The sequence below is a fragment of the Ambystoma mexicanum genome, chromosome 1q (genome assembly GCF_040938575.1).
Source record: "Ambystoma mexicanum isolate Mex_15411 chromosome 1q, UKY_AmexF1_1, whole genome shotgun sequence".
NCBI lineage: Eukaryota > Metazoa > Chordata > Amphibia > Caudata > Ambystomatidae > Ambystoma > Ambystoma mexicanum.
In genome coordinates this window covers 1,028,473,478-1,028,495,840 of record NC_090922.1, presented here as the reverse complement: position 1 = coordinate 1,028,495,840, position 22,363 = coordinate 1,028,473,478, and the positions used below count along the sequence as shown (strand labels likewise).

The window sequence follows — 22,363 nt, the reverse complement described above, 5'->3', positions numbered from 1 at the left end:
CACTGAAGCAGAGCAACGGACCAAAGGACAAGAGCAGCAGGCCGAAAACCCCAAGGGATCCCTACTGGAGGTCGTTGCCGCCGACCAGCCGCGAAAGACACATTGAGAAGGCCAGATCCTACAAGTGAAGATTACATTGTGCTTCAAGGACGCCACCGACCCTCACAGGTGAATTGCAGAGTTGTGGAGGGGAGGCCGAGCCTGTGGTACTAACCTTGACTCATAAATTGGAAATGGCAAAACAAGAAAGAAGCACACACAGCCGGTGAGTTGGCAAGAGACCTGAGTGACCGGTGTGTGTTAAAGGAAATTAAGTAGCAACAGTATATCACAGTGAAGGCTGCACGCTTGTGGATGAAACACGAAAAAAGGCAGACCAGTGAATGAACTTTGAAGTAAAAGGCAACGATACTAAGTAAGGGAGTGGTCCGGTGAAAGGAATTAGCCCATTTGAAAGTCTACCATGAAAGGTACATTGTTTGAAGCTTAAAAGTGAACAAACAGAAAAAGTAAATTTAGCGAGAGTAAACGTGAACTTTGAGTTGAAGTGGTCATGACGGTGGTCTGTAAAAAAAAGCCAGGCGCATTCGAAAGTCTTTGATATCCGGAAGGGTTCCAAGCCCGATTGAGGGAGACCCGAAGAACAATAAGCCTGGGGAAGGGAACCCCCCTGCAAGTTTTTGTTGAACTGTGACGTTAGAGGTCTGAGCCCGACAAAGGGGAGCTTTGTGAACTGTGTGTTTCAAGGTCTGAGACTGGCAGAGGGAGACCTTTGTGAACTTTACATTAGAATACAACTTGTAAAGTCAAGAAAGAGACTTAAACATGGAAGGCCAGCCGAGCCTCAATCCACGGTTTGGAAATGCTTAGAGGTTTAATTTGAGCAGAGCTGGTAGGTAGTGTAGGCATTAGGTTTTTGTTAGCATAGGCCATTTTGATTTCACTGACTTTTGTTTCTCATTTGATGGTAGAGACCACTCCCATCTTAGTTATAGGGCAAAATAGGAGTTTCTCCAACCCCAACATTTTTCAGTAAAGGTTTTACAAATTGTATCTGTTGTGTCAGTGGGCCTCATTTCGCTATTAGCGCCATGGCTGCCTCCAAAACCCTTCCGACTCCGGCCTGGTGAATGGAGTAATTACTGGTCCATTGCGAGGTCGGAGGGACCGGTAATTCCCCATTCAACAGGGCCATTCCCCATTCCCATTTGGGCCCCCATAGGGCTCAATGGGAAGGCAGCAATAACGGTACCGCAAATTGCGGTACCGTTATTGACCCCGGTTTCCCTTTGCGGGTCCCGTCCTTAACGCCTGCAAAAACCAGGCGTTAAGGAAGGACCCACAAAGGGAACTTGTAGTGGGTAGGTAAGGGATTACCGGCACCGGTGCCCTTACCGGTGCTGGTAATCCCTTACCTCCCACCTCGTAATGAGGCCCAGTGTCATACTTGTGATACCATGCCTTTCCTACAACAGGCATTAGGTTTTGTTAGTAAAGGCCATTTTGATGTGACAGTGACTGACTAGGACTGAGCTTTCCTTATTATTTGATTATACTATCATAGCTACAGGGCAAAGCAGGAGTTTTTCCAAACTCCGAATATTCAATAAAAGTTTTAAAATGGTACTTCTTGTGTCATTGTCATACTTGCGATACCATGCCTCCCTTACACACCCCTAGAATGAAAATATACTATATCAAAAAGGCCCATTGTGACAAGTGCCCTTGATGCGTATTACCAAGTGGTGAACGCCTGCCACAAGCCAGCCATGTGGATGCTTGCGCGATAGCAGTTTTAGCCATTATAATGCGGCATTCAACGCATGGGATGAACTAGATCCATTAAACAGACTTTTTCAATGGTGCTGAAGTCGTAGAAATATAGCACGTTTTATGTTCAGTGCAAGAAGAGTGTTTGTTTGGCTCTTAAATATAAAGCTATGTACTATTAGGAATACATCTTTTTTTTAACCAGGGATTGTAATGTAGCAGCCTTGAGCTCCGATTCCTCTGAGCCGTAGATATATTGTGTGTTCCCTGATTAAGTTCCATAATTAAATGTTGGTGGAAGGAACGAAACATGATGGGTGATATTAGGATGCTGTTTCTTAATATGAAGTGATCTCTGCTATGAGGAACAATTGACACTGTAAAAGGTGGATATCGGATTATCACTGCATATGCAAAATGAAGCTTAGTTCATGATTTAGGTGGCATATGTTGAACTATGTTGTTGTATTGTGATATGTTTAATTGTACTTGGTTAGGGTGAGTAAGATTCAGATAGGAATGTATTTGTGCCTTTTGTGTATGTTCTACTGTGCTGTATATAATGAAATTATTGATGTTGAAATAATGTGATATATTGTTGTACCGTACAAATGTATGTTGTTGAGATTTTAACTTGAATGCCTTATTATGTCCACATGGCTTAAAATCAAGTGGTCTTGTACAATTTCTATAAATACGTATGTTGCACTGACAATAAAATGTATTGTTTGCTTAGAGCATGAGTGAATGGGCCTTTCTGTCATACTATGGAACTGTAGAGAACACACATTACTAAAACAGCACCAGGACCTGCAAAAACATAATTTTTAGCATGTACACCCCATATTTAACAATCTTTAGCAAAGCCAACAGATCTGAATATTTCAGTGCAAAGTGTTTGAGTGTTGACTATGAAGATGTGTATGACTATGAAGATGTGTAGTGTGTAATGTTTGTAAAAGTGAGTTCAGCAAGTATTGAGTGGAGTTTGAGTCTTAATTCCCTCTTTACCCTCCTAAACAATTGTTATTCATATTGTCAGAGTGTGTGGGAAGTGGCAGCAGGACCCAGAAGGAATGTGATCCTTAAGGAACTGGACTACCACTTCTCCTCAGGGGTTTTAAATGTTTAATGGAGTGCATTGTTTGGGAAAGCTATGTTATGTTAAAAGGTTTTTATACCGGGCACTATCCAAATGTAAGGTGAAACATTTACCTAACCTCCCCCTTCTAGTAATTCCAGTGCCAGTCACATAAAGAACAACAACCACCTTCTTGTTACTAATTTCATATCTTCCTATTCCAGCAGTAGCCCATATGAGACCTGTGAGTTGAATAACCCTGTACAGCAGCAACATCGATCGCTTAGGATGCTTCACTCAATCACAGAGACCCTGGGAGAGCGCATGCGCATCCCAACTGTGGCTCCTAGAAGATATGTTAGGGAAATCACCCCATAAACCTGCGCTGTAACAACAGCCTTGCTGGTAATGGTTCCACATGATATGGGACCTTATTGTCAGCAAAGGTAGGGCAACCTGCCTGTCAGGCCAATGGCAGCTTGTCCAAGAGTAAAACCTGTTGGCCCGGCATTTCCCCTCCCACACAGGCCCTCCATTCCTCCAGATGGGGGCTTGAACTACAACTGAATTCAATTGCTTTCGGATTGTTGGGGCTTCAAGTAACTGGAATTTGGTCTCTATTGGCCCTGACTCTACCACCTGATACCTGATGCTACCCACCAAAAACATACATATGCCATCACTCATCCTCCCCATAATTATGCTATTGATACCCTCACCATGGAACTCCAGGCACTCACCTGCAGGGTTCTGCATACTCCGCTCCCCCTTTCAATATCCCAGTACATGCCGATACTGCCCCTTTCTCTAAAATGACCCTCAGATCACCCTACTCATACCTTCAATAATCAGATTCCAAATCCTATCTAACTGACCCTGCCACTTTTGAAAATCGAACTAAAAGGAAAAGGGCAGGCTTGCACAATAGCCTTGGAATTGGCTTCTGCCTGGTCCAACTCGTAGATAATTTGTTCTTAGTCTCCAAGTTCCTTTGGAATATTTTTGACACAGTTCACAGTGTTCTTATAGTGTTGGTTAAAAATACAAATATCCTCCGTTTTGCATTCTCCTTACCCTTTGTTGACTACTTGCTTTGTGACTTTTATCAGTGGCCAAACCCCTCCAGGATCACTTTAAGCACTCTTCTCTGTATCCCACCTTCGTGGCACAGGGACTCCCCAAAGCCCTGTGGTTCACTGGCAGGGTTATTGGTTCTCAGTCCAATCAATAAACATAGGGATTCTGCCCGCTCAGGTTTTACAGGTTTCTGTTACCTAGTTGGCTTGGATGACTTTGTTACAGAGCTTTCAAACTCCTTTCCCTTTGTTCCACGTGGGACGTATGTCTGTTTGACTTAGCGAGACTTGACAAAAAGCACACATATCCCTTTCACCCCTTTTAACATATCGCGTATGCCTGTTCGATTTTTGTACGGTTGGCAACTTCTCCAGCCTTGAAATACAGTGTTCGTATCTCTTTCACTCTGTTTTATCTGGGTCATGTGCCCATTCGCTTTCTCAGGCTTTCGTACCTTTGTCGGTTTCAGCAATTTTGAAAAACAAAGTTCATAGACTTCACTGGTGACCTTGCGTTGGGAGCATTCACTTCCCTGTCGGTATTCATCTCCTCAGCAAAGGTACTTACCTTGTGGAGCTCAGGGACACGGGCTCCTCTCCTCTCATTGGTCTCAGCGTCGGTTGCTGGGCGCCACACCCACCACTGTTCTCTAGTGGTCGTGCCATCAGGGAAAATTGTTTTCTTTCCGTCTCTGTTCCTCTCCTGACTGGAGCCTTTTGCTCGGTCAGAGCTCCTGCTTCTCAGCCTCCAGCTAGCAGGCCTTGCGTCTCCCACGCCACCGTGGCTTGGCGTAGCTCTGTCCCTCCAGGAAACCGTCTCAGAGGCTCGCCTCTGCGTAACGATGACTCTCCTCCCTCCGTAGGTGTCGTTCCTCCAATCGCAGTCCACGCTGCTCTTGTGCATGTCATCAAAACAAAAAGAACTGTGTCGTCTTCACACAATGTTCAGCATTACCTGAATTGAGTATCCAAGGTTAACAAATAGTTATTTATAAACATATTTTACCAAATGTGTAGCCTAAGTATGTATTGCCCTCCAACATTCTAACTGACAGGCGCACTATAGAGCCACACACTAGAATATTCAAATTGAAAACAACTATGTATACAAGTCTTGCACGTGTAATATTGACCCCACCACACACATTTCTCAATGACCCACAGGTTGAGACGGCATGCAGTAAACCTAAGTTGCAGTCGATGAAAAGCAACATGACCGTCCCGCATAGAGGAAAGCTTTTTGAAACACATGGGTAAGCCACATGACCTGTTAGGCTTTAATACCATCAAAGACATTGGATATGTATTAAAACCATCTCCTTTCATGTCAACCCTCGCCCCTCCCACCCTTTGTCTGATCTGCAGGTGGGGCACTTACGTGTGCAGAGATACGATCTCCTTTGCCTGACAGCAGGGCAATAGATGCTGTGGCCCTGAAGAAAGTGGGTAATATATTTTAAAACCACTGAAACCGGTAGGCCAATAGTGACCCCCAAACAAGAAGTCTGGGTCACTTTTCGTCAACAATACACACTATATCCTCAACACATGTGGATACTAGGTGCATTGCTATGATCACCAGCAAATAACGACGATCATGTTTTAGAATTAGATCAGAGCAATTTACCATGAGCTCTGTATCATTTTTAGAAGTGTGAAGACGCAGAGCAAAGAACAAGATTAAAGTTGAAGAATTTCATTTGCAAAGCCAATTACACATGTTTTTTAAAAAACCTTTCCTGTTATGAAAAACATGGTTGGTGATTAGCATATAGATTAGGGCAAGTTTCTCTCTACTTTACCCTAACCCTCGATAAGCGGATCCCCAGGGTTTAGTTAGAATGTTGGAGGGCAATACAGATTTAGGCTACACATTTGGTAAAACATGTTTATAAATAACTAACTATTTGTTAACCTTGGATACTCAATGGACCCAATGGGGAATGGGAAATACCCATTACAGGCACAATGGGCTTCATCACGAGTTGGGCTGTAGCCCTTAAATGCGGCGGTAAAGGTATTACCGCTGCACTTAAGGGCTGCCCTATCATGAGTTGGGTGCTAAATGGGCTGTTTTACCTCCAGCTTATCTCTGGAAGTTAAAATCCCATTTAGTGCCCTGTATTTACGCGTGGTATTAGTGCCGAAGATTCCCCATTGGACCCAATGGGCAATGGAGATTTACAGTTAACATATTTACAGTTAACGCCCAACCCGTGATCCAGCGGTAATACCGCTGGACCGGTGAGCGCTAAAGCTATTACAGTTGGGCGGTATTCCAGCCGGGATACTGCCCAAATCGTGATGTGACCCTGTGAGATCACAGCCTCATCACGAGTTGGGCGGTATCCCGGCTGGGATACCACCCAACTGTAATAGCATTAGCACCCACCGGTCCAGCGGTGTTACAGCCGGATCACGGGTTAGGCGTTAACGGTAAATACCCATTCCCTATTTGGACCCAATGGGAAATTCTCGGCGCAATTACTGCGCGGTAAGACTGCTGGCTGTAACTGCGCTGAAAATTTGCCTTTTCTCAGCGAATTTACCCCCAGCTCAGAACTGGGGGTAAATAAGCTAGACTTGTGATAGGGCCAGCCCTTAAATGCAGCGGTAATACTGTAACCACTGCATTTAAGGGCTACAGCCCAACTCGTAATGAGGCCCTGGGTCTCTGGCCTCCCTGATGACCTGTGCGGTGTTGCACATGTGTCAGGGCCAGGGCTGTCTTGCCCATGCATAACACTGTGCAGGGTGACAGGAAAACCAGTTTTTGCATTTGCATGAATCTAAATATGTTTAGATTCTTTGCCAATGCACAGACTTTGTACACCCTCTTCCTTTGCCTTACGGAGTGAGAGAAAGACACCCTGTCCACTCTACAAATGGTGTCTCTTGCAGGACCCATATGGTCCCGAAAAGGGGAGAAGCAGTATCAAGCTATCCATTACACGATTGCCGACACTGCCCGACCGTACACCCCTTCATTGGGCCTCCACATCCCACCATGTTTTATATTATTTTAACCATGTGACCCTCTGCATTTGTTTAAACTGAGTCTTTACGTCAAGCTTATGGTGGTAGGCAATATTGAGGAAGACATTTTCACAATATGTTTTCATATATTGCTGTTAAAAATAGGGCTGAGTTCACAAACCCACAGCATACAAGTACCCGGTGAGGGACAATCAGATTATTACAAACGATCCGATTGGCCCTCACGGTGCCATTACCTGGCCGGGCAAGACTTGCGGGAAGCGCTCCGAGTTCCTTTCACCTCCTGTCAGCCATGGAAAGGGAGAAGGGATGCCTGTTCCATGGCGGCCATTTGGTTTATCTACTTTTTTCACATTTTTGAATGGCCGCCATGGAAAGGGAGAAGGGAGTACCTGTAGTCCCTACTCCCCGATCTCTGGCAGGCATTATTTTGCTTTTTTTCTCGAGTTGAGAAACAGTTTCAACACTGTTTCCCAACTCGAGAAATAATGCTAGTAGTCCCTGATACGATGTGCTTGGGTACTAATAGCAATAGAACCCTCAGAGGGGGGCATTACCAGTCTGGTACTTCCCTCAGGGCTACTATGGCTTGGGGGCATTACCAGACCGGTAATTCCCCCCACCTCCTCGGTTTCTATTGCTTTAGTAAAATCCAATTGGGTATTCTGAAAAAGAACATAAGTGGATACTCTCCACTAAAATTCATATGTACTTTCATCTCAGACATAACCATTGTGTATGTATATCTTGAATATAAGACTAGAACTTCTTGGTTAGTCAACAAGCCCAATCAAAGCTACAAGCATATGAGACAATACCAGTACCATGTGCATGTGCAGAATTTATGTTGTATGTGCATGCATTGCTGACCATGCCAAAGGTATCCAAATCTTCTTTCTACTACTGGAATTAATTCTTGTTCCTTTATAAACATCTGTAAATACTTACTGTTCACAGAAGCAGCAGAAAATTGCCTCAGGGACACCCTCTTTCATTCTGTACGTTCCAGAGCTTGGTAAATCTTTGCACTGGGATATAAACGCATGAAGTTCAGTCTCTGGAAAGCCATTTTTCTGGTAGTGCTAAAGACATCAAATGTATTGATTAATAATCTTATAATGTTCAGGTATTATAATACACAGTGTTGTATACATACACACACACACACACACTTCAACACATTCCACCAAAAGGAACCTCGAAAAAAGAAAAACAAAGCCGCAATTGTCTTTTTAGTAAATTGCGCAGTATTTTATACAAAATGCTCATATGAATTGTTACCACTATTAGTGCAAATTAGGTTTCCATCTGTCCAAAGCCCATTTTGGAAATGCATTGCAAGGGTATTCTTCCAACAACACATTGCAAAGGTATTCTTCCAACAACACCATGTTACCATTTTGGACACGTGGAAAAGGAATTCAGAAGGAAGAAACTATGTGGAGGTACACGTTAAGGCTACAGTTGTGTGATTTCAGACTATTGCTAATTGGCCTAATTGACCACATGTATGAACCAAGATATAAAAGTCGTGATATTAATTGTTGACTATGTAAGTAGAGGCTTATCTCCGGTGAGCATTGTTGCTCGGGCTATGAGGGCAGGATCATCGTTGTGTATGAGAGAGTATGATTGTGTTACCATAATACAGATTGAACCATGCCATACTGACATCCTTGCTTAACCCTTTTAGCTCTCCCTTCTATGAATGCATTACATTCAGTAAACCACACAGAAATGAGTACCCCTGAAGAAGACCAGGTCCGGAGAAGAAATATAAAGTCCCTTGGTCAGAACCGGTTGGGTTATGGGGAACTTTGAGAAGAGTGTTTTGTATCGAAATCAAGAAAAATAATGAGCTCTACAGGTCCTGCAACAGAAATGTATCTTTGAAACATTCTAATTAGACACTATTCAAAGAATAGTTATAAAATCATGGATCTACCCTATAGAAAATATGTCTAAGTTTTGGAAGAGAATGCATTGGTTGTTTTTTTGCAGCATTTTGTTTTTTATTGGGGCAAGCCCCCATCCACCACCCCCAACACCACTGCCCTAGAAATCCATAATAAATGTTCCCTTACCTGGCCTACCCTAAAACAGTGTGGGGAAAAACACGGGGAAAACAGCCATTCACCAAATGTAGTTAAACTGCCACGGCGAGGTGGGCAAGTTGGTGGAGATTGGGGTATGGGTCAGGCTGAGTTGTCCTACAAGAATCAAAATTTCGCTCGGGCCTATTTCTATGGGCCCCGGGGCATTACCTGAGTCGGTAATGCCTGCTTTGCTCGGGGCATATTGCTTAATTAGTACTCTGGCCCACAGGAAGCAACCAAGAAAATAGCTGCCAGGAAAGGGAAAACGGAGTCCATTTTCCCTTTCCATGGCGGCCATCGGGAGCGGAGGCGCTGGGAACAGAAGCGTTCCCAGCGCGTCTGCTCCCGAATAAAAAAGGAAAAAGGTAAGTGGGGTTGGGAGGGCGGAAGGGAGGGAGAAAAAAAAAGAAAAAATGGACCATGGAAGCCTCCAGCCGTGTGGAGACTCGGAGCGGGGATGGCCCCGTTCCGAGTCTCCACACGGCTGGAGGATGCCATCGTCCCCCACCGGGGACAAAGCAGGCTGAAGGTAAGTGGAGTGGGGAGGGCGGCTAGGTGGCAGGGAAGGGAATACAAAAAAAATACATACCCGTGTACCCTGCGGGGGGCGAAAGCAGCTTCTCAGCCGTGGGAGGCTAGGAGCGGGGATGGACCCACTTCGAGCCTCCTGATCGGCTGAGGGGCTGCCACGCCCCCTACCACGGAAAAGGCTGCTGGATTCTCATAAAGCCCCAGCGAGAGTCAATCAGAATCCTTGTTTAATTCTGATAGCGCCCTCGCCGGGTACTAATTTCTGTTATTAGGAAAAACTGTAATAAGTAAAACGATGCATCTTTGAGACCTAGGGTAGCAATACAGAAAATGAATGAGTTTTGTTAACTACAGTGGTAGCATATTAGATAGTTTATTAGATATATAATCATTTGGCCAGTGTGGAGCCTCCTTTGCATTCAGTAAGGGCAGGTTAAGGGTCTCTTATGCTTTTACTTGTGCTCCATTCATATTTCATATGTTTGGGCTTATTTAAAATTACCACAAAGCCCTTTAATGCTCTGAGTCTTTACACATATGATCCAGTGTGTGGCCTCCCACTGTGTCACCACCTTGTGATGAAGTTCTGGTGCGTGAAAACATTTGTTCTGGAAGTTATTTCCATTGGAATTGGGAACTGACTCGATTGGTGCATCAGACCTAAACTATCAATTAAAAAACAGTTACATTACATTAAGTTACACTGACTTAATTTCACTAAGGTCACTCCTAGTGTGAATCCGAAATATCAGCAATGGTCTCTTTCATTGTTTCTGCACTTTAGAGATTTGGGCAGAAGGTGTCTCTCAGTGTGCACATCTCTTCATACTTAGTGATTGTACGCTGGCAAAAAAGCTACAAACTGTTAGTCTATCACCTTTTGCGCAAAGCATTTTGGGAGTGGGGTTGTTTAGAAAATGGGGATGCGAAAGGCCAAATCCTCTTGGATACACTTCCCTTCCCTACTCAGGATGAAAGTTGTTACTGCCGTCATCCTGGCCACTTTGGTTGTGGTGTTTTTTTTTTAAAACATTTTAAAGAATTTTAAAAAAAACTTTATTTATGTTTTTCCAAACAGAAAAGAGAAAGAAAAGGCAGTCACAATTTGAACACTCACTCAGCCCAACAATGGGACAAGTAACAAGCCCCATTTTAATAATGCCCTCCTCGGCCCTCCACCTCACCCCCCACAACACCACGCCTCAACAACATTCACAAGTGTCTGACGTTATTCGCTCTCGGAGCATCTCCTGCAGTGTCTGCCCATCGGTGCCTAGCGTAAGTGGTAGCGATTTCCATCTGGTTACCTTCTCTTGTAGAGCCTTAAAGGTGGACTCATAATTATCTTGAAAGATTACACGGTGGTTCAAGGACAGGAGGATCCCAAGGTATCGCACGTGGGCGCATTCACATTTGAAATTGAACTCATCTGTGAATTTATTGGTGCAGTATGTTAGAGGAAAAATTATCGACTTGGAATGATTGATTGTCAGACCTGAGATCAGACTAAATTTAAGTACCTCCTGCATTATGGGGTTTAGATTTTCTTTGGGGTTTTGAATGAGTAACATGTCGTCGGCGTAGAGGGAGATGACGACCCTGTGGGGGCCCATAGATAGTCCTCTATGGAGATGCCGAGCGCGCAGACCGGAGGCCAGCGGCTCCATCACCAGTGCAAATATTAGCGCAGACAACGGACACCCTTGTCTAGTTCCGCATTGGAGGTGGACGGGCGCTGATTTTGATGAGCTTAGAATAATGGTTGATTGGGGTTTATTGTATAGTAGTGCCACTAGTTTAATGAACTGGTTTCCCAGGCCAAGTTGCTTGAGTACCGCAAACATGTAGGGACATTCGACAGAGTCGAAGGCCTTCTCAGCGTCTAAAAGAACTGCAGCTGTCTGTTGTGTGGGTTCTATTGCTGCCATGACCCCAAACAGTCTCCTGATGCCAAATGATGTATTGCGACCAGGCTCAAAACCGGCCTGATCGGCGAGAACCAGTGCTGGCATCAGAGGGATTAGTCTAGTGGAGATAATTTTAGCCAATATTTTATTATCTAAATTTATTAAGGAAATCGGTCTATAGGAACCGCATTCCTCGGGGGGCTTGTCTTTCTTGTGTAGTACGATTACGTTTTCTTCCCTTAGGGTCTGCGGGAGAATACCTTTCTCTGCCGCTTCTTCATTTCAAAAGGAGGGGGGCTATCAATGGGGCAAATGCTTTGTAGAACTCTCCAATTAGGCCATCAGGACCGGGGGCTTTGGTGTTGGGCAGGCTCTTTATCGCTTCTAGGATCTCTTCCTGCGTGATGGGGTTGTTTAGTGGTTTGCGTAGCTCCTGCTCCACCCAGTATAATTCTGTATCTGCTAGGTAGTTGTGTAGGCGTTTCGGAATCGTTTGAGTGGTGTGTGCTGTACAGGTTTTGATAGAAGGTGTGGAAAGTGTTGATTATTTCTAGTTCTGTGTGGACTAGTGTCCCCTGTGGAGGGAGGATTCTCTCCACTAGAGTGGGTTTTCTATCGGCGGAAATCAGACGGGCCAAGAGAGCTCCAGGGCATTGTCCCTCCCCATATTGGCGTATCTGGTATCCACGGCGTAGAAACTTCAACTCTTGCTCCGCCAACGCTCTAAATTTAAGCAATTCTTCTTTGAGATCCGCTTAAGTGTGTTTGGAGAGTGTGTCAGTACTCTGTCGTTCTAGAGCTTTCAGACGCTCCTCGCTGGCTGCTAACTCACGGCGTATAGTCTTTAGTATTCCGTTTTCTTTCGCGATGCAGAAACTTAAATGTAGCACTTTAGCACTTCCCAATGTGTTCCCGCTGAGGCGGCTGAGTCCTGATTGCTGTCTATGACGAACGTGATCTCCTCGTGAAGCTCCGCTGCGAATGCTTGGTCCGTCAGCGCACCCGGTTTAAAGCGCCAGTGAGGTGCTGTTGGTGGGGCATTGGGGGGGTCGCATTCGAGTGTCACTGTGGCGTGGTCCGAAAAGGTTTTTGGAAGGATCTGGCAGCAACCCCAATGGAATGCGCCTTGAGAAGAGACCAGAAGATAGTCTATGCGAGAGCTGGAATGGTGAACCTCAGAGTGGAAAGTATACTCGCGTTTCTCCCAGTTTCTGTGCCTCCATATGTCGACCAAGTTGTATGCCTTGCAAATCTCCTGTACTTGAAGGCTCGCTCTAGCTGTCTGTGTGGAGGTGGTTTACGATTTATTTTTTTGCGGGTCAAGGTGGGTGGTTAAGGTCACCGCCCCAGATGATGGTTGTAGATTTGCTTTGTGAGACTTGTGAAAAGACCCAGTCAAAGTTGTTCGCTCCATCTACGTTAGGACCGTACGAATTTATAAACGTAACGTCTCTCCCTGCGATGACGCCTTGTACCAGGAGGCCTCTTCCCTTGCAATCCTTCTCCACCCTCTTCATGCGAAAGCCGACTTTGGAGTTAATAAGGGTGGCTACTCCTCTAGCGTACAACGAGTAGGAGGAGAAGTAGCAATGGCATCCCCAGTTGCGGGCCCAGAGGTGCTCTTTTTGCGGGAGGAGTGGAGTCTCTTGAATCATTGCCACGTCTACTTTGCAGCGTTTGAGCGTTTGAGGAGCTGTAGGATCTTCCTTGTTTTTGCAGGAATGTTGCCACCCCTAATGTTCCACGTTGCTACCTTGAATTAGCTGGGCTGGATCTCTGTTCACGCTGCTTGGGCTGGGGTCGAAGCTGTGTTGCCTTGTGGTGACGCTGCTGTCTGTCTATAAACGCAGCTTTGCTCCGTAAGTCGGCCGCAGTGCGTGGCGGCGGAGGGAAGAACCGGTCTGGAGACAGCCGGAGCTCAAACACAACAACTCTGATGAATCAAACCTTACACAGACAACCCCCAACTCGTCCGTTTGGTCTCCCCCCGAAATGAACATATTGCTGCTGCACATGGGGCACATGCTGCACATGGGGCGCTAGTGACTCCTGGAACTTTATGTGTTAATAAATCCTGACTTTTGATATTGTTCCCATCGTTCTGCTGCGATGCTGCTTTAGGTCACAGTGGATTTCTTTCGGGGCGCTCCTTTCGAGATGAAGCTCGGCCACTGTTTGGGGCTTTACATCTATGTGCGTCTAGGAATAGGGTGGTTTCATCAGGCGAATTGAAGAAGTATACTTTCCCCTCAAACTGGATACGAAGTTTCGCTGGGAAAAGCATTGAGTAAGTGATTTGGTTTTCCTGCAGCCGTTGTTTGACAGCAGCGAAGGATCTTCTTTGAGCTTGCACTGCTGGGGAGAAGTTGGGGAAGAGCTGTATTGTGTCTCCGTCATATTGCAGGTTCCCTCTGTCCTTTGCCAGCCTCAGGATGGTGTCTCGGTCCTTGAAGTTCAACAACTTGGCTATAATTGGGCGTGGGGGCACCCCGGGGGCCGGCCTGGTGTTTGGGATCCTGTGGGCCCTTTCAATCACAAATAATTGAGAAAGAGCTGCATCGCCAAATAGATCTCTACACATTTTCTCCACGTGGTCTTCCATTCTGTTGGGAGGTGCTTGTTCCCGGATTCCGACCACTCTAATATTATTGCGACGGGAGCGCCCTTCCAAATCTTCATTCTTAGCCATGACTGTTTTCATTTGGTTTTCGAGGGAGGTTACTCTCGCAGTTAGTGAGTTAGCGCCGTCGTCCAGGTCTGAGACTCTGTTCGACATTATCCAATCAGTCTTTATGCTTGTCCAGGCGGTGCTGAAGAAGATCAACCTTGGACGACAGCGTGTCCATTTTACTGTCTAGACTTCCAATCCCTGACTTGAGCTCTAGGAGGATCTTGCGGATGTCGACCTGCCGCCGGTGTTCATCCTCCAATTCGCCCTGATTTAGAGGAGAGTCCGGGCAGGTTTCCTGTCTGGGAGTTTTCAATGCAGGACCAGCGTCAAAATTGAGTTTAGGTTGGGATTTGTCATGTTTACCCATCTTGGTGTTGTTAAGGCAAGTGTCGGGGGCGTCCCGCACCCACAGGGTAGGAGATCATGTGGGTCTGGGTTGCCCGGAGTGATGGCTTATAAAGCTGGCGACGGTTGTAGGAGCCGCTCCGCCGGGCGGTCGCAGGTTCAGGCTTTGTTGTCACCGGCGGGTGGGCGAGTCGGGCTGCTGCGTGGGGTGCGATGGTGGGCGGTGATGATTTCGGCTAAGATGAGGCCCCTGGGAAGGGTTGCTAGAAGCCAATATGTGCTCCTCGGGCACAACACGTGCTGAAAAGGCCCAGATGCAGTGTCTACTGTTGCAGGGGACAGCCCCCGGGCTCGTGCTGGTCTCCGGTTGTGGTGGGGCTGTGGGGGACTTGTACTGGCTGATGCCCCTTGGGGAGGCAAGTCCGTGAGCCACAGTCTTTTTATTTTTCCTTTTCCCCTTCTTTTTAACTTGTTCACGGGCCCAGCGGGAGAGAGCCTCACATTCTCAGCTCCCCCTCTGGGCTCCGAAACTGAAACAATGTGCTGTGTGTTTGGGAGCGCGTGACGGAGCACCGTGGGGAGGCTGCCTCCTCCTGTCTCCCACCCGCGAGTCCGCCACGCTCCGTTGGCCTCCTCACCCTCTCCTTTATGCACGCGGGATGTCTTCAGGGCCCCGAAACTGGAGATATGTGCAGTGTGATCAGGAGCGTGTAACAGAGCACCGCGGGGAGGCTGCCTTCTGCCGCCTTCCACCCGCGGGTCCGCCACGCTCTGTTGACCTCGCCCTCTCCTTTATGCACACGGGATGTCACCATCCGCCCAGCCATACTCCTTACCTCTGGCGAGCGGACCTCGCCGAAGCTGACGGCTTCTTCTCCGACCGGCTCCTCCCTGTCTGCGGCTCTGCCGCCGCAATGCTCCGGCGATCCCCTATGCCGTCACAGGCGCTGCCGCCAGGCCGCAGGTCCAGTCTGCGCCCTGCACCTGTTTCCATGATCTGGTTGCTCTGTTTCCATGATCTGGTTGCTGCTACCCAGCTCCACGGGACCACCAGCAACCAGGCACCGCGGTCCAGCACCGCAAACCTCGGCTCTTTTCCAGGGGTGGGAGCAGGGCACCGGCCCGGGCTCTGCAGGCCTTGTCCCAGGTAGGCCGCCGCTTTTCAGGCACAACGGCGCTTCTAGGGCGATTTTGGCTGCGATTTCGGGCTTAGACCGCCCGCGGAGTGCTAGATATGTTGCGAGTGTCTGGACCATACACCAAAATGTCAGGATCGCTGCGCTTTACCAGGATTTATTCGGAGCCCTTGAGGAGCTCACAGAGGAACCGCCATCTAGGATGGCCCAATAGCGCCCTCAATGTGTGGTTGGTTTTTAAAGAGCGGGGATGTAAGGGTATGTGCCAAGTCCTACACCAAATGTTCACACAACACAGGAGCAAGCAGAGATTTAACATTGTAGATCATGGTAAAACATACAAAGCAAGACCCCAAATTGCCATGGTGATGTATGCACTGTTTAATTTTTCTGAAGCTATTTAATAACAATGAATCACCTGGTCATTATTTTGTCATATTCTCAGCACTTATCTGCATTTATATTGTGATGCGTTTCAGAATCTAGACATATACATAAAACATGGTTTAGCTATAAACTCCCGTCCAGTGCAGCGACATTAAGGGGCTCCTCTTGCTCAGCAAGAGAAGTGCTTGCAGCTGATGTCTGAGTGTAACTAGGAAGTCACAAGTTTAACACCCCAGCAGAGATTGTGAAATCCAGCACCAGTACATTGGGCAATAGTTACTTTGGGTGCATAGAGCATCACAAACCGCAAAAAGGGCGCCAGCAAGTTCTATATTAAAAACACGTTAATATTACATGCGCACTAATAGGGCAAGACCTTCCGTGTGGGATTGGGTTGGGTCCCTAATATTGGCTAAAATATCTAGATAGCTACAGTTTCAAGTGCCACTCCTTGCGCGCAGCATAATAAATAACAAATGTTTTAAAACGTAAATATATGCAGAAAGGACTGCATGCCTTAGGCATTATATTACCTGGGAGAAAATACATGTCTGTGGTTGGGACTGAAGTTATGAAACGGTGTGAGTAAGTGGGTTCCTCACTTCAAATATATATTGTAAATGGTTGTGGCTTTTGTCAGTTGACAGTAACACGACGGTGGTTTGAAGTAGACATCTGCTCGTCTTCTGTATACTTCAACTGACTCTCAAAAGAAGTTAGATTGAAATTCAAGTTGATGTGCACTGTCCACCGGGCCATCCGACACCTGGCCCAAAAATACCTGGCCACAGCGATTCCCTGGTTCCTAACCACAAGGAACCTATGTCGGCAAGCAGTGGGCGCATCCAAGTGGCTCTGCCAAAGAGAGCCTACAGTGGAGGTAAAAGACTAGGTGAAAAGCTCCAAACTCTAAGAGAACCCCAGGCTCTTGGAAAAACCACCTTTTATCCAGGACAGCCTTAAAAACCCATCTCTTCCAGAAAGCCTAAATGCCACATCTCGATCTCAAGCATAAACACCCCAGACCAGTAAAACCCCAAAGCCCTATTACCACATGCTGAACGTTGCAGGACTAGAACTCTCCCAGTCTATGTTCAGACCCCAGGAATGCCTACAGCATCAGCACTTACCTCCAAATCTGCCTTGCCCCTTATCAAAGTGTCTTCTGACCTGCTTTGAATGACGTGCTCCTTACCCTTGCCACCTTTCTCACCCTAATTCCCCACTCTTATTTCGTAGCACCGGGACGTTTTCTTATGCAGAGTATAGCACTGTACAAAACACCAGGAACAAATACATTAATAAATACTCTGTCACACTCATGTTCCTTTAATGTGTCCCTGTGCAATGCTGGGCATCGTGTGGCTGCAGATATACCTGGCACAGCCTATCTTGCTGCGCTGTCACCCTGCCATAGATCAATTCTGGTTCAATCATGGCCATGGGACGTGCCCAGCTATTGTTCCATCTATAAAGAGAAAGACCAGGGGAAGAAATGTGTCAGACTGCAAGAGGTACAGGAAATTTGATTCCATTGACTTTAATACACCACGCAATTTACTTTCCATACCTTGTTCAACTCAGCTCTACGCGTGCATTAATGCTAGACATTATTCACAAGTGGGACGAGGAGTGGAGATACATGCCAGTGTCTAGAGGCTCATCAAATTTAAATTTCCAAACTATCAGGGAACCTAAGGCTCACACAACCCCTAAGTAATTTTTCTTTCGTCTAATACAGATGGTTATCCGTATACCTATGTAATCAATGGGAATAGGAGAAAGACTGATGTGGTATAAAATCAGTACTACAGTGGCAATTTCGAAAACAATTGTATTGTTTATATTTAAGAACAATTGAGAAGTATTCAAAGTTGGGCCAATTAAGTATTAGAGGCCTGGACACCCTCCCCCCACTCCCAGACCCACCAATTAACAGCCAATATGCCCCAACCTGCAGTTCGCCTTCCTCTCTCAAGGCTTTTAGCACATATGGAGGAGGCATGAGAACATGGAAAAAGAGGTTATTGTACATGGTTATGGTTGTGTGTCCCACTGATATGGCAACATCGAAGCCATGGGTGGCTGCAATGGTGTCAAGGAACAGGGCAGAAGACCGGTTGGCATGAGAAATGGGAACTGAAAGAGCACAGTGGGGATAGGCGATCCCCAGCTTGAGCTCGAGTGGAAGCTGTGAGGAGCTAGTGGCAACGATTGAATAAGAGGGCTGCCTTCCAAGAAGAATGCAGATATGTGACTACACCAAGAAAGGATCTGGAGCAACCCACTGTGGGTGGAGAGAAAGAAGGGCAGTGGGGCATGGTGGCAATGGGAGCGTGAATGGGAGACAGCACCAAGTAACTTCTGCTTGGCCCAGCCGGGCAGGAACATTGTGAACAACTACAGGGTATTAGAGCCCAGAATTCTACACAAATCCTTGTTCCTGATTTGCTGAACTAAGTGGAACGCTCTAAAAATGTGCTATTGGAAGACAATTATTTAAATTTGCTGAGATTATCATCCAATTAAAACAGTGGAGAGTGTACAGCATATCAGTTCTGAAAATGGAAAACATATGTATGTGTCCGATGTGTATATCCATTTGGATGCATGTCGCAATTGTCTGCCAAAGTTAACAGGCAGGTCTAAAGGATGGTTATCATATGCGGATGACATAGTTCTTGTAGAGCACACACCCATAGGAATCCAGCGATTGATCGATGGCCTCTATGCATAGAAAAGAGAAAATGGTCTTAGTTAACCAGGGCAAGAACAGAACAATGACCCTGGGCAAAAGAAAACATAGTAACCTCGTATTTAAATGGTGCATAGGAGGTGAGCACTTAGAGGTCGTGAATTTCTAAGTATATCTTGGATGTCCAGTAAGATCTTTTCCTGCAATATCTTTCTATAAAGACACATTGCTTGCCAAGATTGCTCTTGGCAGGTAATGAAGAACTTTATAAATAGAAAGTGTGGAGGCTCAGTGGAAGCCCTGTTGGAAATATACGGTAAGAGCATGTTGGTTGGTTGAAAGAAATGGAGGGCAAATTGTTGCGCTCCATTTTCAGACTTCCCAATTCTTTACCAGTAGAGGCATTACGCCTAGAATTGGGCACCTACTCATTGATTACATACTGGAAGATGGCATGTTGAAAACTACATGTGAAACTGTTGCATAGTGAGAATAGTAAGAAACACTCTGATGTCCTTAATGGCTCAACATGTACATACCAAACAAAATAATCAAGCATACAGAGCTTTAGTAAAAACGCTTGAGACACATTCGAAAGACATTGAAATAAGCCTATCCGAAAGGAATGAGCTGGACGCTATTTGACAAAAGCTTAAAAGTTAAATCCTTAAACTGGGATGGAATACAGTCCATATCGGATCTTTGCCTCAAAAGAAGGTACCAATCTTGTAGTACGCAGGGACACTTAACTGGAGTCCCCCATAGCCATCTGACAAAGTTCTGTAGTCCTGCATTAAGACGTTTTATTACATATTTACGATTCAATCTTTTACCGGCATACGAAAACACAGGGTCTTGGATCAGCGTTGAACGGGACTCGCTACTGTGTCGACTATGCAAGTTAAGTATTGAAATATCTAGGCACATATTAAATACATGCCGAGAACGGGTAACAATATATCTGAAGGGAAATGGTGAATTTTGCAACAACAAGTCCAGCATACAATCTGACCAATTTTGGTAATCACTTTATTGAGCAGACTCTTGGAATAACTTCTGCAGCACACCATATTTGGGTACTGTTTCAACATAAGATTGCTATGCTAGAGGTTTAATGAGAAAACAGGTTATGAAGTAAGAGATGGCTGAATTTGTATCACACATACTTCCAAGAGTGGGAGGAACTTGTTGTAAAAGTATGAGTTTGTGTAGATAGATAAGGTATTTTTCCAGTATTGTATATATTGTATTTTTAATTTTTCTTATTTTTAAATATTTCTTTTAATAATATTGTATTCTTTTAATGAATTAAAATTGTGCATAATTGCGCAAAAAGCTTTTATTGGCTATATGCATTCAATTAAAATACTCAAAATGCACTGCAAACTATGACAATAAGTGCTGTAACGAATCGAGGATATTTGTCTCTTCTCCCAAGGGGAAGACACTCCAACCCCTTTAGGACTACAGAGGCGAGCCCACTATGAAATACCCTCTTTAGGGAACATGGCAAGCGGGATCCCACTGGGGGTGATGAGCCCTCTGGGGACAAGTAATTCCGAAATTACAAAATCACCCCACCTCCCATTACATATAAGTCCTCAATGTTTATTGGTTACATGAGGGTTAAACAAGGTAACTATACACAGGGCACATTTAAAGGGGATGGCATGGTTTCTGACTTGTCCATGTTAGTGCCTTCTGGTGAAGACCAGGACCAATGGCATCTTCACTTTCCTTCAAGGGAGGAATTGAAGGAAACCCTGCAGAGGTGAGAGCCCCGTGCTCTCACGGGAATAAGGAAGAACCACGTTCTTAACGTGGTCGACAGAGACCTGAGGAGGCCCACAGAACGCTGCTGCATGGGGACCGGTGGAGAACGCGGACAGTCGGGTACTGCCACAGGTGAAGGAACCAAAACCCCACCAGGAGCAATGGATTGACTTCCCGCCGAAGGGACACCCATAGCCTGTCTACCCCAAAATGGGGTCACCGCCAAGAGAGACGCAACCGCACAGAGTGAAGCCAGGTCTTCATGCCCAGAAGTGTGTCCCGAGTATGCCGGGCCTAGAGACCCAAGCTACCCCTCACTGATAACGCCAAACAAGGCTGAAACATGTCTGGGGATGCTTGGGGTAGGACCAAGCCTGACTTGCATATGGTTTTTCCCCTTCTGTAATAGCTTGCCAGGTTGAAAAACGATGTTCTGAAGGGTTGCCCAGAGCTGTGCCTGTGGTTATGATGAATTCAAAACCTTCCAGCCATCACCTTTTCTTTTTGCTGTAGCCAGGTCTGAACAAAAGAGCCACACTGGCCAGAGATGCCTAAACCATGGAGATACGCTGCCACTGGAAGAGATGTACGCAATATTGTATCGAGAGCAGGCGGCGAGCAGTGAGGACACAGCAAAGCCTGGACTGAGCAACGATTCTATCTACCCCAGAAGGGGGTGGAAGGGCTGAGAAAACCATAAGGTCATTCAGGGCTAAGCATACAAGTACCCCAGGATGGATCGATAAAAAAATAAAATCTACTAAGCAAGGCTGTGCAGACCCACAACCCACCTGGGGTTGAGAAAAGATAAGGTGATGGCTGGAAGGTTATGAATAAATCATAACCTCAAGCACAGCTCTGGGCTCTGGACGTGTGTCCCGAGTCTGCCGGGCCTAGAGACCCAAGCTACTCCTCACTGATAACGCCCAACAAGGCTGAAACATGTCTGGGGATGCTTGGGGTAGGACCAAGCCTGATTTGCATATGGTTTTTCCCCTTCTGTAATAGCTTGACAGGCTGAAAAACGATGGTCTGAAGGGTTGCCTAGAGCTGTGCCCGTGGTTATGATGAATTCAAAACCTTCCAGCCATCACCTTTTCGTTTTGCTAAAGTCACTTCGAGTGAGACGGGTATGCCCATACGTGGGTCCTGAGTCTGCCGGGGCCTAGAGACCCAAGCTACTCCTCACTGATGACATCCAACAAGGCTGAAACATGTCTGGGGAGGATTGTAGTCCCGTGCAGAAGGGATGTGACCTAGCAGTTCAGGCTGGACTGCCCCTTTTGAGGCAAGACCATGCCTGATTTTCATATGGTTTTTCGCTTCTGTAATGGCGTGGCAGGCTGAAAAACAATGGTCTGAAGGGTTGCCCAGAGTTGTGCTTGAGGTTATGATTTATTCATAACCTTCCAGCCATCACCTTTTCTTTTTGCTGAAGCCAGGTCTGAACCAAAGAGCCACACTGGCCAGAGATGCCAAAACCATGGAGATACACTGCCGCTGGAAGAGATGTACGCAATATTGTACAAAGAGCAGGCGGTGAGCAGTGAGGACACAGCAAAGCTCGGACTGGGCAACAAATCTGTCTACCCCAGAAGGGGGTGGACGAGCTGAGAAAACCATAAGGCCATTCAGGGCTGAGTATACAAGTACACCAGGAAGGATCGATAAAATAATAATCTACTAAGCAAGCCTGTTCAGACCCACAACCCACCTGGGGTTGAGAATCCAGTTACCCCACTAGGGGCTGAACGAAAGGATACACTAAATAAAGCTCAACAAGTCAGAGGCTTACCCGAGGCTGTGAAGGTGAAATATTCAGACAAGGAGTGAACTTTGTTTCTTTTGTAACTACAAACCTATCGAAGTCCGGAAGAGATTTCCTCAGAGATGGGATA

The 22,363-nt window shown here is 46.1% G+C and overlaps 1 protein-coding gene across 2 annotated transcripts in view; it reads right to left on the bottom strand.

The window, feature by feature from the left end:
* The window catches only part of MCOLN3 (mucolipin TRP cation channel 3), a 939,415-nt gene that overhangs the window by 112,624 nt on the left and 804,428 nt on the right, over nt 1-22,363 (bottom strand). For both annotated transcript variants that reach the window (XM_069641701.1, XM_069641700.1), the window contains exon 13: nt 7,873-8,006. In XM_069641701.1, coding sequence (XP_069497802.1) covers nt 7,873-8,006 — 134 coding nt within the window. The remainder of the gene's footprint in view (nt 1-7,872; nt 8,007-22,363) is intronic.